Source organism: Pristiophorus japonicus, chromosome 9 (genome assembly GCF_044704955.1).
Source record: "Pristiophorus japonicus isolate sPriJap1 chromosome 9, sPriJap1.hap1, whole genome shotgun sequence".
NCBI classification, from domain to species: Eukaryota; Metazoa; Chordata; class Chondrichthyes; family Pristiophoridae; genus Pristiophorus; species Pristiophorus japonicus.
Window position 1 is genome coordinate 91,176,362 of NC_091985.1, and position 18,265 is coordinate 91,194,626.

Consider the following 18,265-nt stretch of genomic DNA (forward strand, 5'->3'; position numbering starts at 1 on the left):
CAGGGAATGCAGACAGTATCAGGAACTGGAAAGTGATAAAGTCATCTGATGTGAGGGGGAAGTGGGATGAGAAAAGGAGAGAGGTGAAGATACCGTTGTCGCCCCCAGCGGGGTTGATGTTGCCGACAGCCAGGGCACCCATCACCTGGTGTCCAATGTGTTGCAGCACTCACTCCTCCAGGTCTTAGAGCTACTGTAGCTGAGGTTCACCCCCGCCTGTCCTCTGCTGCTCCCTCCTATTGTGTGCCATCTTGGTCTGGAAAAGAAAAGGAATATGTGTGTGTCAGAGTCCAGCTATGTGTCTGGGAGCTATGCTTACCGTCTTTGAATAGCTGTGAATATAGGCAAGGCCTGAGATGAGGATGTGAGTTTGAGTAGTTGCAGATGTTTGGTGGGTGAGTGGTTGGGGAGCCGTGCTTTGTGCAGTGCGCACAGACAGAGGTTCAGATGTTGGTATGTAGGACCTGTTGAAGCATGTACTCACCTTGACTACTCGACTGAGGATGTTGAACTTTTTATGGCACTGTGTCGGGCTGCGTTCCATGACACTACTGGCCGAGACCTCCTGTGCCACTTCCCTCCACATTGCCCTGAAGACCAGGGGCAATGGCCTCCTTCCATTTACCAGGAACAGCGCTTCCCTCCTTTGTTCTAATGCCCCCACCAATGCCTCCAGTATGGCATCATTGTACCGATGAGCTCGCTTCCTTCATTTAGATTGGGAGCAGCCATAGTCATGAGGTCTTTCAGTTGGTATCAGGTCGACTTCAGTTGCAGGAATGGTGAAAATGAGATGCAGATTGACAGAACCTCCCCTTTAAGAGCTGGAATGAGCTGGTGTGAAGGATTGAAGGATGATTGCTGAATGCTAATCACCTGAAATTCTGTAGTGATCTGGTAGTAGTGCCCAATTCAGAAGAACTTCAGAATCTTTTGCGCCGCCGCTAAATTTTCAAAATGTGAAAAGTTAGCGCCTGAATTTCTCCCCCGAAAGCTCTTCATATCAACTTGATGTGCTTCATTACAGCAATCAGTTAATGTTCAAGTGGTATCTGTAATGTATTTGCTTCATGTTCTTTGCTTAAGAATTCATAGAAACACATTGCTATTTAGAACTAATTGGTTTATTAGCAAAAGTTTTAACAATCACACTACACATTACCAGTTCAATTATTTTAGTTGTGCACGTTAAACAAATGCCCCCTACAAGGGGGGGTCACACTCCAAAATAATTTTTTTTTCAGTGCCCCTTTTTTGGAGGCACTAAAAACAGAAATTCTACAAGTGCCTGTGGCTAAAAGGGGGCTGGGGGCACTAAAACCAGCAAATTAAAGAAATTAAACTTTAGACATAAAATCAAATAAAAATTTGGTTGCCGGGGGTGATGATGCACTCCAGTCCCTCCGGCGCCCACCTCTCGCGGAAACATTACCGGGTCATCCACTAGGCTCAAAACCACCTGCCTCGTCATGGAACTCCCGAATCCAATTGGCTAGGGTTTTATTGAGTCTTGTGAACATCACGTGACTGGCTAAGCCATGCCCAACTTACAGCTCTACAACTATTTTAAGTTGCACCTGTAAAACAAGTAAATCAAGTGCCCCCTGGTTAAAGTGGGGTGGTGGTGGGGGGGACTAAAACTGACACAATTAAACAAATTACTTTGGACAGTCTACTGGATCAAATTAAAATTTGGTTGCCGGGGGTGATGATGCACTCCAGTCCCACTGGCACCCACCTCTTGCGGAAGGCCGCGAGTGTGCTGGTGGATACCGCGTGCTCCATCTCCAGGAACACCCTCTCACAGCTCTACAACTCTTTTGATTCGAAAACAATAAATAAACAGCTAGATCAAGTGCCGCCTGATCTGGGGGACACTCCAAACATTTTTCAAAGCCCTTTTTTGTTTTTTTTTTAGTGTTTTTTTTTGGGTTTTTTTGTGGGTTTTATTTGGGGGCTCTAAAACATAAATATATACAAGTGCCCCCTATAAAAGGAGAGAGGGACACTAAAACCGGCAATAAAACAAATTAAACTTTAAAACCTATAAAATCAAATTAAAATTTGGTTGCCGGGGGTGATGATGCACTCCAGTCCCTCCGGCGCCCACCTCTTGCGGAAGGCCACGAGTGTGCCAGTGGATACCGCGTGCTCCATCTCCAGGGACACCCTCTCACAGCTCTACAAACCTGTGAGCATACTCACAGGTGCATACATTCTAGTATCTGACTACAGAAACACCATTGTTGACATCAGGAGCTGCTGGGAGAAATGCGTTTTAGCCAGTAAAGTGGAGTTAACGCCCGCTGAAAATGGCCGCAATGCTAACGGAGCAAAATTTATCTGGGGGATGGAGATTATTAGCGCAGTGCTTACCAGCCATGCAACGCTGTCCTGGTGGTGTTGCTGGAGGCAGCCAACCCGAAGTTTGTGTGTAAGTGCGGCGTTCCAGCTTCCCACAGCCTCTGGAAGTGAGGCTGTGGAGCTCGCAAGGAATTGTGGGCAATGAAGAGATTTGAGAATTAAAGGAGCCATGCACACTGAAACAATACAAATTAAAATTAAGTGAAACAATGGCAGTTTTCAGCCATTTCTGCCTTTTAAAAAAAAAAACCTCTAACATTGAAAAGAAGTCCTAAATGTGAATATTCAGCTCTAAAAGCTTCCTAACCTCAAAAAATGGGAAAAATGCCCCAGCACTAACACACATAGCTCAGCAAGCCAGAAAAAGGGCACTCAGGGACTCGCACATAGCACTCCAGCTTTGTCCAGGGGGTCAACATAGCAAGACAGGCTCTCTACCCACAGGGGCCACGAGGCCATCGAGAAAGAACAATATGGGAGTACGTCACCGAGGCTGTTGCTGCCAGTAGTGTCACCTCCACGACCTGACTCCAGTGCCCAAAGAAGTTTCCTGACCTCAGATCACTGGTCAAGGTCAGTGAATGCATCTTCAAAAGTCATCTCCTACAAACTGCACCACTAGCCTCACACACTGGCCAATGCACAACACCCACCCCCAATCACTCACCTACCAACAATTTGCACCAATCACGAGGCACATCTCCCATTCCTAGCCTCACCTCACCCCCTTGGAGGAGATGGTTCAGGCCATTCTTGGCAGGGGCTTGGCTGAACCCTTGATCAGTGGCAGGGTTGAAGGAATAGATGCTGGTATCCTTATACATTATCCTCCTTTTAGCATGTACCTCATGCTTTCTTGCCCTCCCTATTGCTATTGCAGCAAACCACCACTTCAGTAAAATCAAAAAAAAAACAGTCCAAATCCACATCACAACTCCTCCACCCTTGTGCCTTCTTCATTTCACACAAGAAATCCAGCCAGTGGGTGAACAAGAAGGGGTAGAGGCGAGGGAAGAATAAGAGGAAGAAGATTAATTTCACATGCCCAGCCACCAGCTCCACTAGGTCAACCAGCAAGGCCATTTGCAGTGTCCCCCACAGAAAGTCAGCAGCCTTCCACCAGACATGCTGTAGCCACTGGGGTAGCACTGCATGACATCAGTAGCATAGGCAAAGGTACACACAAGACATTCACTATGAGTATGCATAGGGTGAGGAGTTGATTTCTTGATGTCACATTGGATGGATAGACGTTTATAGGTGGATTGGACAGTTTGGTTTTTGATGGCATTTATTTCAGCATCGTGACCAAGAGGATGTTGTGATGGTCAGTAAAAGATGGAAGACAAGGTGTGGGACTAATGTTGAATGGGGAATTGGGATTGTGGTCACTGGACCGCAGGCGAATGATTCCATCACGCATATCCTGGCCACAAAGGGTCTGTCTGGGATGCATCCTTTCATCTGATTCCTCCTCTTCGGCTTCCTCCTTTTCCCTCTGCAAGCAGATGCTGTAAATGTGGAATGATGGCATAAAATGCTGGAAATACTCAGCTCGTCAGGCAGCATCTTGACCTGAGACATGAACTCTGTTTTCCTCTCCACGGATGTTGCGTGACCTGCTGAGTATTTGCAGCATGTTCTGCCTTCTCAAAGGCCTTCATTTACCATCTGAACCCTCGCAAACATCCAGCAGCACTCCCTATACACATAAAACTTTTTACATCTATTGCAGCAAACCGCCCTTCAATAAAATCATAAAAAAAGAGTCCAAATCCTTAAATTCAAACCTATCTGAACGATGTGTGTGTCCCTTTAAGAGATGCAGACATCGCCATTGTCAGCCTGCTATCCCCAGTGTTGAATTCAGCGCTAGGGTCAAAGTTTGCACTTGTGACGTAAAGTTGACATTGCATGCTGATTTACATCACAACGCCATCATTTTATTCGTGGTGGTACTGGCAGTGCAAAGGTAAGAACAAAAACAACTGTTGCCGCAGGAACTACCAGCAGCTGATGAAAGAGCGGCGGCTGCTATTTTATCCATGGAGTGGTGCTAAGACCATGAATTCCTTGCCCTGTCTTCTGCATCTATGGTTGGTGACCCCACTGAGAAATTCCCCAACAGCAGCAAAACACTGCTTTTTCATGCAAAAGACAAAACCCAGATGATTCATTTGCATTATTGAATTTGTAAGTTGTAGTTAAATACATTTTAATTTGATTTAGTTTTTCTTGATGTTACTTTCATTGAAAGTTAATATTAAAATTAGATACAAATATTTTTCTATTGAAATTATGATAATGGATATTTGGACAGTTACATCAGGAATGATTTTAATACAACAGCAACATAACAATTCGCCAGCAAATAATTTGAAAAACCATTTGAATGCACATAGTATGTAGCAGGCTGAGGGTTAGGAAAACAACAAGAACTTTGTCATTAAAATGCTCTAATATTATTGCAGTTAAAAAAGCATTTGTCACCGTAACTATTATATACAAAGTTTGGCTTACATAGATTGAAGAAAATCTATAATCAAAGGGCTAAATAAATCAATTGGAATACATTTTTAATTTCAATTTTATTTCCTTTTCCTCATTCAGTATTATGACTGTAAATGATATGCAGTGAACAGTGTTTATTTTGTTTTATCCACTTAGGGTCATATGGAAGGGGAGGTTTGGGGCCTTGCAGCGCATCCTATTCTTCCTATCTGTGCTACTGTAAGTGATGACAAAACATTACGAATTTGGGAACTCTCCTTCAACCATCGTATGCTAGCAGTACGTAAACTTAAAAAAGGTAAATTCTAAATTGTTTTTTCAATTTAGCATAATAGGACAAAAACTGTCACTCAAGATATGGTCATATTTTGTAAAACCATTTTTAAGTCAAAACCAGAATTGTTTAATATATTGTGTGAATTAAATAAACATTTTCACTCTAATATATATTTCATAGGAATTGATTATGCAGAAGAGCCCATGTGTACGCAAATTAATATTAATTTTTGTTGTATCCAATTCATTTACAGGAATATTATATATTCAACCTTTTCGTATGCTTGTTTGATTATATTTACCATGTTGTCTGACTGCATAGAACTGGGCTCCACTGTGCAATGATGTTATGACCAGACAAATTGCATTTAATCAATGATTGATTCTTTTTTAATTGCTGGAAGTAACTCAGTGTTTATCTATATAATAGTAAAAATCTTAGGTCTGTGTCCACATTTATAATGGAAACTGCCTATGCAAACTTGTCACGCTGTACTCGCTCAGTAGCGATGGTACTATAGCATCTCATTTTTGTGTCTCCTATGCTCCAACCAGCTCTACTTCTCTGCTTCCCAAATTGCTGCAAGTTTTTCTATAAATAATATCTAAAATAAGAACACGATGTTTGATTTTAAAATGACAATTGAATTATATCTGCACACACTGGTCCAATTCTCCCATCCTGTAACCCAATCTGAAGACTACACATGATCTTTACCCTGCATGTGCAATACGGGATTGACTGTTAATAGATGAAAAAGTCGCCCATATACTTGCACATTCTGCAAGTGTTACATTTACTTGCCAAAACAGTTTTTTTATCTATTCTATTCTATCATTCCATTTACTTGCCATTGTTTGAATCCTCCCAACTCTTGATTTGCATCTACAACATTGGTGGCGCTGTGGAATTGTGCGGCACAACACCACTCACATGAGGCTTACTTAAGTCAGGTTTCTTGCCTCTCCTAGCTCCCTCTAGAATCTTCCTTTATAACTGTGACCAATGCAAACTATCCCTCCTCGTCCTTCTTGACTTGCCTGCAGCCTTTGACATGGTTGACCACTCGATCCTTATTGAACACCTCTGAACGTCCAGCTGGGTGGGACTGCACTTGCCTAATTCCATTCTTATCTATCTAATCATAGCCAGAGGATCACCTGCAACGGCTTCTCTTCCCACCCCTGCATCGTTACCTCTGGTGTTCCCCAAGGATCTATTCTTGGCCCCCTCCTATTTCTCAACTACATGTTGCCCCTTGGCGACATCATCCAGAAACATAGAAACATAGAAAATAGGTACGGGAGTAGGCCATTCGGCCCTTCAAGCCTGCACCACCATTCAATAAGGTCATGGCTGATCAGTCACCTCAGTACCCCTTTCCTGCTTTCTCTCCATACTCCTTGATCCCTTTAGCCGTAAGGGCCATATCTAACTCCCTCTTGAATATATCCAATGAACTGGCATCAACAACTCTCTGCGGTAGGGAATTCCACAGGTTACCAACACTCTGCGTGAAGAAGTTTCTCATCATCTTAGTCCTAAATGGCTTACTCCTTATCCTTAGACTATGTCCCCTGTTCTAGACTTCCCCAACATCGGGAACATTCTTCCTGCATCTAACCTGTACAGTCCCGTCAGAATTTTATATGTTTCTATGAGATCCCCTCTCATCATTCTAAACTCCAGTGAATTCAGGCCCAGTTGATCCAGCCTCTTCTCATATGTCAGTCCTGCCATCCCAGGAATCAGTCTGGCGAACCTTCGCTGCATTCCCTCAATAGCAAGAACATCCTTCCTCAGATTAGGAGACCAAAACTGAACACAATATTCCAGGTGAGGCCTCACCAAGGCCCTGTATAACTGCAGTAAGACCTCCCTGCTCCTATACTTAAAACCCCTAGCTATGAAGGCCAACATACCATTTGCCTTCTTCACCGCCTGTTGTACCTGCATGCCAACTTTCAATGACTGATGTACCATGACACCCAGGTCTCGTTGCACCTCCCCTTTTCCTAATCTGCCATTCAGATAATAATCTGCCTTCGTGTTTTTGCCACCAAAGTGGATAACCTCACATTTATCCACATTATACTGCATCTTCCACACGTTTGCCCACTCACCTAACCTGTCCAGGTCATCCTGCAGCCTTCTAGCATCCTCCTCACAGCTCACTCCGCCTCCCAGCTTTGTGTCATCTGAAAACTTGGAGATATTACACTCAATTCCCTCATCCAAATCATTAATGTATATTGTAAATAGCTGGGGTCCCAGCACTGAGCCCTGTGGCAACCCACTAGTCACTGCCTGCCATTCTGAAAAGGACCCATTCATCACGACTCTCTGCTTCCTATGTGCCAATCAGTTCTCTATCCACGTCAGTGCATTACTCCCAATACCATGTTCTTTAATTTTGCACACCAATCTCTTGTGTGGGACCTTGTCAAAGGCCTTTTGAAAGTCCAAATACACCACATCTACTTGTTCTCCCTTGTCCACTCTACCAGTTACATCCTCAAAAAATTCTAGAAGATTTGTCAAGCAGGATTTCCCTTTCATAAATCCATGCTGACTTGTACTGATACCGTCACTGCTTTCCAAATGTGCTGCTATTTCATCTTTAATAATTGATTCCAACATTTTCCCCACTACTGATGTCAGGCTAACCTGTCTATAATTACCCGTTTTCTTTCTCCCTCTCTTAAAAAGTGGTGTTACATTAGGTACCCTCCAGAGGAACCGATCCAGTGTTGATAGAATGTTGGAAAATGATCACCAATGCATCCACTATTTCTAGGGCTACTTCCTTAAGTACTCTGGGATGCAGACTATCAGGCCCCGGGGATTTATCGGCTTTCAATCCCATCATTTTCCCTAACACAATTTCCTGACTAGTAAGGATTTCCTTCAGTTCCTCCTTCTCACTAGACCCTCGGTCCCCTAGTATTTCCTTCGTGAAGACAGAACCAAAGTATTTGTTTAACTGGTCCGCCATTTCTTTGTTCCCCATTATAAATTCACCTGAATCTGACTGCAAGGGACCTACGTTTGTTTTCACTAATCTTTTTCTCTTCACATATCTATAGCAGCTTTTGCAGTCAATTTTTATGTTGCCATCATGCTTCCCCTCATACTCTATTTTCCCCCTCCTAATTAAACCCTTTGTCCTCCTCTGCTGTATTACAAAATTCTCCCAGTCCTCAGGTTTGCTGCTTTTTCTGGCCGATTTATATGCCTCTTCCTTGGATTTAACACTATCCTTAATTTCCCTTGTTAGCCACGGTTGAGCCACCTTCCCCATTTTATTTTTACTCCAGACAGGGATGTACAATTGTTGAATTCATCCATGTGATCTTTAAATGTTTGCCATTGCCTATCCACCCTCAACCCTTTAAGTATCACTCGCCCGTCTATTCTAGCCAATTCACGTCTCATACCATCGAAGTTACCTTTCCTTAAGTTCAGGACCCTAGTCTCTGAATTAACTGTGTCACTCTCCATCTTATTAAAAAAAGTCTACCATATTATGGTCACTCTTTCCCAAGGGACCTCGCACAACAAGATTGTTAATTAGTCCTTTCTCATTACACATCACCCAGTCTAGGATGGCCAGCTCTCTAGTTGGTCCCTCTATAAATTGGTCTCGGAAACCACCCCTAATACATTCTAGGAAATCCTCCTCCACTGCATTGCTACCAGTTTGGTTAGCCCAATCAATATGTAGATTTAAGTCGCCCATGATACCCTTTATTGCACACATCCCTAATTTCTTGTTTGATGCTGTCCCCATCCTCACTACTACTGTTTGGTGGTCTGTACACAACTCCCACTAACATTTTCTGCTCTTTGGTATTCCGTAGCTCCACGCATACTGATTCCACATCATCCAAGCTAATGCGCTTCCTTACTATTGCATTAATTTCCTCTTTAACTAGCAATGCCTCCCCACCTCCTTTTCCTTTCTGTCTATCCTTCCTAAATGTTGAATACCCCTGGATGTTGAGTTCCAGCCTTGGTCACCCTGGAGCCATGTGTCTGTGATGCCAGTTACATCATATCCGTTAACAGTTATTTGCGCAGTTAATTCGTCCACCTTATTCCAAATACTCCTCGCATTGAGGCACAGAGCCTTCAGGCTTGTCTTATTAACACCCTTTGCCCTTTAGAATCTTGCTGTAATGTGGCCCTTTTTGCTTTTTGCCTTGCGTTTCTTTGCCGTCCACTTTTACTTTTCTTCTTTCTATCTTTTGTTTCTGCCCCCATTCTACTTCCCTCTGTCTCCCTGCGTAGGTTCCCATCCCCCCTGTCATATTAGTTTAACTCCTCCCTAACAGCACTAGCAAACACTCCCCTAGGACATTGGTTCCGGTCCTGCCCAGGTGCAGACTGTCTGGTTTGTACTGGTCCCACCTCCCCCAGAACCGGTTCCAATGAATCCCTCCCTTCTGCACCACTCCTCAAGCCATGTATTCATCTGAGCTATCCTGCGATTTCTACTCTGACTAGCACGTGGCACTGGTAGCAATCCTGAGATTACTACTTTTGAGGTCCTACTTTTTAATTTAGCTCCTAGCTCCCTAAATCCGTCTTGTAGGACCTCAAGATGTTTTTTACCAATATCGTTGGTACCTATATGCACCACGACAACTGGCTGTTCACCCTCCCTCTCCAAAATGTCTTGCACCCACTCCGAGACATCCTTGACCCTTGCACCAGGGAGACAACATACCGTCCTGGAGTCTCGGTTGCGGTCGCAGAAACATCTATCTATTCCCCTTACAATCGAATCCCCGATCACTATAGCTCTCCCACTCTTTTTCCTGCCCTCTTGTGCAGCAGAGCCACCCATGGTGCCATGAACTTGGCTGTGGCTGCTGCTGCTGCTGCTCTCCTCTAATGAGTCATCCCCCTCAACAGTACCCAAAGTGGTGTATCTGTTTTCCAGGGGCTGACCGCAGGGGATCCCTGCACTACCTTCCTTCCACTGTTCTTCCTGTTGGTCACCCATCCGCTATCTGGCTGTGTCCCTTTACCTGCGGTGTGGCCAACTCACTAAACGTGCTATTCATGTCATTCTCAGCATCGTGGATGCTCCAGAGTAAATCCACCCGCAACTCCTGTGCCGCAACGCGGTCTGTCAGGTGCTGCAGGCGGATGCACTTCCCGTACATGTAGTCACCAGGAACACAGTGTCAGTTTCCACATGTACGCTGATGACAGCCAGCTCCACCTCACTACCACTTCTCTCGACCCCTCCAGGGTCTCTAAGTTGATAGACTGCTTTCCGACATCCAGTTCTGGATGAGCAGAAATTTTCTCCAACCTTGGTGTCATATTTGACCCTGAAATGAGCTTTAGAAAATCCGCAGCATAATATTCGCAACATAACTAAGACTGCCTATTTCTACCTCCATACCATCACCCGTCTCCGTTCTTGTCTTAGCTCAGCCTCCGCTGAAGCCCTCATCCATACCTTTGTTACCTCTAGACTTGACTATTCCAACACACGCCTGGCTGGCCTTCCACATTCTACCCTATGTAAACAGGAGTTGATCCAAAACACGGCTGCCCGTGTCCTAACTCGCACCAAGTCCCGTTCACCTATCATCCCTGTGCTCGCTGACCTACTTTGGCTTCCAGTTAAGCAACGCCTCGAGTTCAAAATTCTCATCCTTATTTTCAAATCCCTCCATGACCTCGCTGCTCCCTATCTCTGTAATCTTCTCCAGCCCCACAACCACCTCCCCCGCCCCCCCCCCCCCCCCCACCCCGAGATGTCTGTGCTACTCTAATTCTGCCCTCCTGAGCATCCCTGATTGTAATCGCACAAACATTTGTGACCTTCAGTTGCTTAGGCCATAAGCTCTGGAATTACCTACATAAACCTCTCCGCCTCACTACCTCTCTTTCGTCCTTCAAGACGCTCCCTAAAACATACCTCTTTGACCAAACTTTTGGTCAACTGTGCTAATTTCTACTTATCCAGCTCAATTGAAAGAACAATTAGCAGTAAGAGTTTTGCAGCTCTAATAGTAGTGAATGTCTAGATGAATCCTCAGAAGATGTCACATTGATAAGATTTTAATATCCATGTGACAAGATGGTTTGATGTCACTTTCTCCACTGGTGCATTTTCTAAACATATTATTAAGCTAAAGTAGTGAACAGCTGATGTATTTCTTGACAAACTAGATGCTGCGACACTGGGATGAGTATTTTCCTAAAGGGAAGTGTAAATGGTTTTATTGGCCAGTCCAAGTCAGGCATAAGCAATCACTGCACTCTTCCAATATTTTAATTAATTTATCTTCCAACTTTTACAAGCTGTCATCTAAATCTGAACTTTGCTGTTAATTTCAGTGTAACACATCATCCATTCAATATGTCACTGAGTTCAAATACATCATTGGCTTGCAGATCAACCATTAGGGAGGTTAATTAAAGGAATGCACAAGATATGTGAATTAGTCATTTTCTGCACAATGATATATAAGGTTCTAGGGGAAGATTTCCTCCAGCCTAACTCCTTGTGAGTGCCTGTTTCTGATGCGTTAGGCAGAGGAGCAGAGCAGAGACCCATTATACAGAAATGAAACCCACTTTGTGCTTGTTGCGCATTTCCTGTGGCATGCCCAACCCAGCATAGGCAGGTAACTCCTGCCGGAAACATTTTAAATGTTGTGTTAATGAGTTGGGAGTGATGTTAGAACATCTTCAGCATCATTTTTCTGGATTTCCGCCTGGCAAGCACATAAAAAGGTCACCTGGAAAAAATGGGCCTTAGAGGTTGCAGCTAATGCTGCAGGGTGGAGTACTTGAAAATGGGCTGCCAGCAGCTTCCAGAAAGTTAAGTTTTATATTGTAATGGGACTGCAAGGAGGCATAGTGGGCCTTGAGTTCATCTGACTGCTCTTTTCAACAGCAGTTCAAAGATCTCAAAGACAATTCCCTCCCTCGACCTGGCACTCTCATCCATTTCTAGGTCCAATTTTGCATGCATATTCAGCTGGGTTCCAGTCAGATGCAGTGCAGCAGCATACCCCCATCACCTCCAGACTTACACTGAGGTGGAGGAGTAAGGGATGTCAGACCCTTTTTGTCTGATAGGATCCAAAAATTATTTAAGCTGTGAAAAAAATGCTTGCCAACACAGTGGCAGTAGGCTGTACAATCTACTGTACAAATTCAGCAGCCCCATTTAATTTTCAAGTGTTTCTTGAAAAATTAATTTAAATGCGATTTTATCCATTTGAACGCAGAACATTGCATTCCTTAAAACCTATAAGATTTACTTTCAAGTTTTGGACTGTTTTTTAAAAAAATGCTAAATGTTATATAAATTAATTATACTAGAAATTGGTATGCATTTGCACGCTTTCTGGACATCAATGACACCGAGGCAATCAGGGCCCGCTGGAAGGAGCACTTCGAAGATCTCCTCAGTCGAGACTCTGCCTTTGACTCGAGTGTTCTCTACTCCATCCTGCAGCACGCTACCTGCCACCACCTCAGTAAAACCCCAGCACTGCATGAGGTAGAAAAAGCCATAAGACAGCTTAAGAACAACAAGGCTATGGGAGCGGATGGAATCCCCGCTGAGGCACTGAAGTATGGCGGAGATGCACTGTTGGCATGAATACATGACCTCATCTCTCTCATCTGGAGGGAGGAGAGCATGCCGGGGGATCTCAGAGATGCAGTGATCGTGATCATCTTTAAAAAAAGGGACAAGTCCGACTGCGGCAACTACAGAGGAATCTCCCTGTTATCAGCCACTGGGAAAGTCGTCGCTAGAGTCCTCCTCAACCGTCTTTTCCCTGTGGCTGAGGAGCTCCTCCCGGAGTCACAGTGCGGATTTTGTCCCCTACGGGGCACAACGGACATGATTTTTAAAGTGCGACAGCTGCAGGAAAAATGCAGGGAATAGCACCAGCCCTTATACATGGCCTTCTTCGACCTTACAAAGGCCTTTGACACTGTCAACTGAGCGGGTTTATGGAGCATCCTCCTCCGTTTTGGATGCCTCCAAAAGTTGGTCAACATCTTCCGCCTGCTCCACGACAACATGCAGGCCGTGATCCTTACCAACGGATCCATTACAGACCCAATCCACGTCCGGTCCGGGGTCAAACAGGCCTGTGTCATTGCCCCAACCCTTTTCTCAATCTTCCTCGCTGCCATGCACCACCTCACAGTCAACAAGCTCCCCACTGGAGTGGAACTAACTACAGAACCAATGGGAACCTGTTCAACCTTCGTCATCTCCAGTCTAGGTCCAAGACCACCCCAACCTCTGTCGTCGAGTTACAGTACGTGGACGACGCTTGCGTCTGTGCACATACAGAGGCTGAACTCCAAGTCATAATTGTTATGTATGTAAACTTGCATATACCTTGTTCTGCCACCAGAGGGCTCATTCCCTGGCGTACGAAGGGATCCCACAATCCCTTGGGAGCACAGATACTTAAGGAGGCCTCAGGCTGGAGAGGCACTCTGGAGACCTGCAATAAAAGACTACGGTCACACTTTACTTTGAGCTCACAATATCCAGTCAGACTCTTTATTCATATATAACAACTGGCGACAAGATACAGATGATGAACCCAACGATGCAGAGAACAGTGGGCATCCTGGAGAAATTCTCAGAGGGAGATGATTGGGAAACCTTCGTGGAGCGACTCGACCAATACTTTGTGGCCAACGAGCTGGAAGGAGAAGCGAACACTGCCAAACGAAGGGCGATTCTCCTCACCGTCTTTGGGGCACCAACATATAGCCTCATGAAATATCTGCTTGCTCCAGCGAAACCCACAGAGAAATCATATGATGATTTGTGCATACTCGTCCAGGAGCATTTGAACCCGAAAGAAAGCGTTCTGATGGCAAGGTTCCGGTTTTACAGCTACAAAAGGGCTGAAGACCAGAAAGTGGCGAGTTATGTCGCCGAGCAGGACATTGCGAATTTGGAGCACATGCTCAGAGACCTTTTTGTACTTGGCATTGGCCATGAAGTGATACTTCGCAAACTTTTGACTGTAGAGGCCCCAACCTTGAGTAAGGCCATAGCGATAGCCCAGGCGTTCATTGCCACCAGTGACAATACCAAGCAAGTCTCTAAGCACACGAGTGCTGCTACAAGTACTGTGAACAAAGTGATGTTGTTTTCAAATTGCAACGTACAGGGCAGGCCCCACTTGTTGCAGCTGCACGCCGCAGATGTCTGAGTCCACCATCAAGGATGATGAATGCAAGGCCATTAACACCTGTTGGCGCTGCGGGGGTGATCATCGTTTCCATTCATGCCACTTCAAAGGGTACGTTTGCAAGGTCTGTGGAACAATGGGACACCTCCAAGGTATGTGCAGGCGAGCAGCAAACCCTGTTAATCCTGCAAACCACCATGTTGCAGAGGAGGACAGATCCACGGCGGATCACGACGAACCAGAGACTCAGACTGTGAGGCAGAGATATATGGGATGCACACATTTACCACAAAATGTCCCCTGATAATGTTGAAGGATGAATTAAATGGACTCCCGATGTCAATGGAGCTGGACACGGGCGCGAGCCAGTCCATTATGAGCAAAAAGACTTTCGAAAAATTGTGGTGCAGCAAGGCCTCAAGGCCAGTCTTGACTCCCATTCACATGAAACTGAGAACTTACACAAAGGAACTGATTTCTGTAATTGGCAGTGCTACTGTAAAGATCTCCTACGATGGAGCGGTGCACAAGGCTACCACTTTGGGTGATACCGGGTGATGGTCCCATGCTGCTCGGCAGTAGCTGGCTGGGACAGATACGCTGGAACTGGGACGATGTCCGAGCACTCTCGCCCGCTGACGACACCTCGTATGCCCAGGTCTTAAACAAATTTCCTTCACTGTTCAAACCAGGCATCGGGAAGTTCCAAGGAGCAAAAGTGCAGATCCACCTAATTCCGGAGGCATGACCCATCCATCACAAGGCGATGGCAGTACCATACATGATGAGAGAAAGGGTAGAGATCGAGCTGGACCGGCTGCAACGAGAGGACATCATTTCGCTGATCGAATTCAACGAGTGGTCCAGTCCAATTGTTCCAGTCCTCAAGGGAGATGGCACCGTCAGAATCTGTGGTGATTACAAAGTGGAGGTGCCACTAATTTTATGGTCTTGGCCCTCCAAACCGTGGTCTAGGGTCCATTTCAACTATGCAGGCCAGCTTTTGGATAAAATGTTCCTTGTGGTTGTAAATGCATACTCCAAATGGATTGAATGTGAGATAAGCATGTCCGCTGCCACCACCGATAGCCTGTGGGCCATGTTTGCCATGCATGGACTACCTGATGTCCTTGTGAGAGACAACGGGCCATGTTTTACCAGTGCCGAGTTCAAAGAGTTTATGACCCACAACGGGATCAAACATGTTACATCTGCCCTGTTCAAACCAGCATCCAATGGTCAGGCAGAGAGAGCAGTGCAAACTATCAAGCAGGGCTTGAAGAGGGTAACTGAAGGCTCACTGCAGACTCGCCTATCCCGAGTCCTGCTTAGTTACCGCACGAGACCCCACTCACTCACTGGGATTCCACCTGCTGAACTGCTCATAAAAAGAGCACTTAAGACAAGGATCTCGTTAGTTCACCCTGATCTATATGAACAGGTAGGGAGCAGGCGGCTTCAACTAAGTACATATCATGGTAGCGCTAATGTGTCACGCAAAATGAAATCAATGATCCTGTATTTGTATTGAATTATGGACAAGGTCCCAAGTGGCTACCCGGCACTATTGTGGCCGAAGAGGGGAGCAGGGTGTTTCGGGTCAAACTTTCAAATGGACTCATTCACCGGAAACACTTGAACCAAATCAAACTCAGATTCACGGACTATCCTGAGCAACCCACCTTGGACCCTACCTTCTTTGATCCCCCAACATACACACCAGTGATAACCGACACCGCGGTTGGCCACGAAGCAGAACCCATCACCCGCAGCAGCCCAGCAGGACTCACTGTACCAGGCAGCCCAGCAAGGCCAGCTGCATTGCAGCCCAGCAAGGGCCCAACAAACAATTCACCAAAACCAGCATTTACACCGAGACGATCAGCCAGGGAAAGAAAGGCCCCAGATCAACTCACCTTGTAAATAGTTACACTGTTGACTTTGGGGGGGGGGGGGGGGAGTGTTATGTATGTAAACTTGTATATACCTTGCACTGCCACCAGAGGGCTCATTCCCTGGAGTCCGAAGGGATCCCACAATCCCTTGGGAGCACAAGTACTTAAGGAGGCCTCACAGGCTGGAGAGGCACTCTGGAGACCTGCAATAAAAGACTAAGGTCACACTTTACTTTGAGCTTACAGTATCCAGTCAGATTTTTTATTCATATATAACAATAGTCAATGTATTTACCGAGGCGTACGAAAGCATGGACCTTACGCTAAACATCCGTAAGACAAAAGTCCTCCACCAGCTTGTCCTCGCCACTCAGCACTGCCCCCCAGTCATCAAGATCCACAGTGCAGCCCTGGACAACGTGGACCACTTCTCATATCTCAGGAGCCTCATCAACAAGGGCAGACATTGATGACGAGATTCAACACTGTCTCCAGTGCACCAATGCAGCCTTCAGCCACCTGAGGAAAAGAGTGTTTGAAGACCAGGCCCTCAAATCTGCCACCAAGCTCATGGTCTACAGGGCTGTAGTAATACCACCAACGATGTCTCCGCAAGATCCTACAAATCCCCGGGGAAGACAGACACATCAACATTGACGTCCTCGACCAGGTCAACATCCCCAGCATTGAAGCACTGACCAAAATTGATCAGCTCCGCTGGGTAGGCCACATTGTTCGCATGACAGACACGAGACTCCCAAAGCAAGCGCTCTACTCGGAACTTCTTCACGGCAAATGAGCCAAAAGTGGGCAGAGGAAAAGTTACAAGGACACCCTCAAAGCCTCCCTGATAATGTGCAACATCCCCACTGACACCTGAGAGTCCCTGGCCAAAATCCGCCTCAGTGGAGAAAGTACATCCGGGAGGGCACTGACCACCTCAAGTCTCATCGCCGAGAGCATGCAGAAACCAAACGCAGGCAACGGAAAGAGCGTGCGGCAAACCTGTTCCACCCACCCTTTCCCTTAACGACTATCTGTGCCACCTGTGACAGGGACTGTGGTTCTCGTATTGGACTGTTCAGCCACCTAAGGACTCATTTTTATAGTGGAAGCAAGTCTTCCTCGATTCCGAGGGACTGCCTATGATGATGATGATGATTCTGGGTCCAAAATGGGCACCACGACATTGAATCTTGCAGTATAGCATTCCGTGCAACAACAGCACCAGAAGTTCGCATGATGCCATATTGGTTTGGGGGCTCGATATGCAGCCCCATTAGTCACCTGAAACAAACGCAAACATCATTTAAATATGTTAAGATTACTGCACCTGAACTGTCACTTTCTCAATCGGCCAGCAAATCATGGTAGGAACAGTCGGCAAGCAACTTTCACAAGCCGTATTTTCACCTGATTTCCTTGTTCTCAATTGCTGAATACTGCTGGCTTATCACTGAGGCTCCCAAATTAGGAGAAGTAGCAGCATCAAGGAAGGCAACAAAGACTTACAATGGCTGCAAGAAGAGGGTGATGGAGGCAAGGGCGCAGGAGGCATTACAGCATGTGGGTATTCAGAAACAGAATATCCTACCTGAACCTTTCTTCAGCAGCAGCTCCAAAACCCCATGACCTCTACCACCTAGAAGAACAAGGACAGCAGGTGCATGAAACACCATCTCCTGCAAGTCACACGCCATCCTGATTTGGAAATATATCGCTGTTCCTTCATTGTCGCTGGGTCAAAATCCTGGAACTCCCTCCCTAACAGCACTGTGGGAATACCTTCACCACAAGGACTGCAGCAGTTCAAGAAGGCGGCTCACCCTCACCTTTTCAAGGGCAATTAGGGATGGGCATTAAATGCTGACCTTGCCAGCGACACGCACATCCCGAAACGAATAATTTTTTTTTAAACTCAGAGGAGTGGTGTGTAATATGGCTGCATTTCAACAAGGAGACAGTCACTTACGTATGCCACTTGTTGGAACAAGAATTTTTAACCCAACACCAAG

General features: G+C 45.7%; 1 protein-coding gene across 9 annotated transcripts in view; it reads left to right on the forward strand.

The window, feature by feature from the left end:
• LOC139273131 (echinoderm microtubule-associated protein-like 6) overlaps positions 1–18,265 on the forward strand; it is an 816,712-nt gene that overhangs the window by 433,673 nt on the left and 364,774 nt on the right. For all 9 annotated transcript variants that reach the window (XM_070889552.1, XM_070889554.1, XM_070889555.1 and 6 more), the window contains one exon: positions 5,032–5,173. In XM_070889552.1, the coding sequence (XP_070745653.1) occupies positions 5,032–5,173 (142 nt within the window). The remainder of the gene's footprint in view (positions 1–5,031; positions 5,174–18,265) is intronic.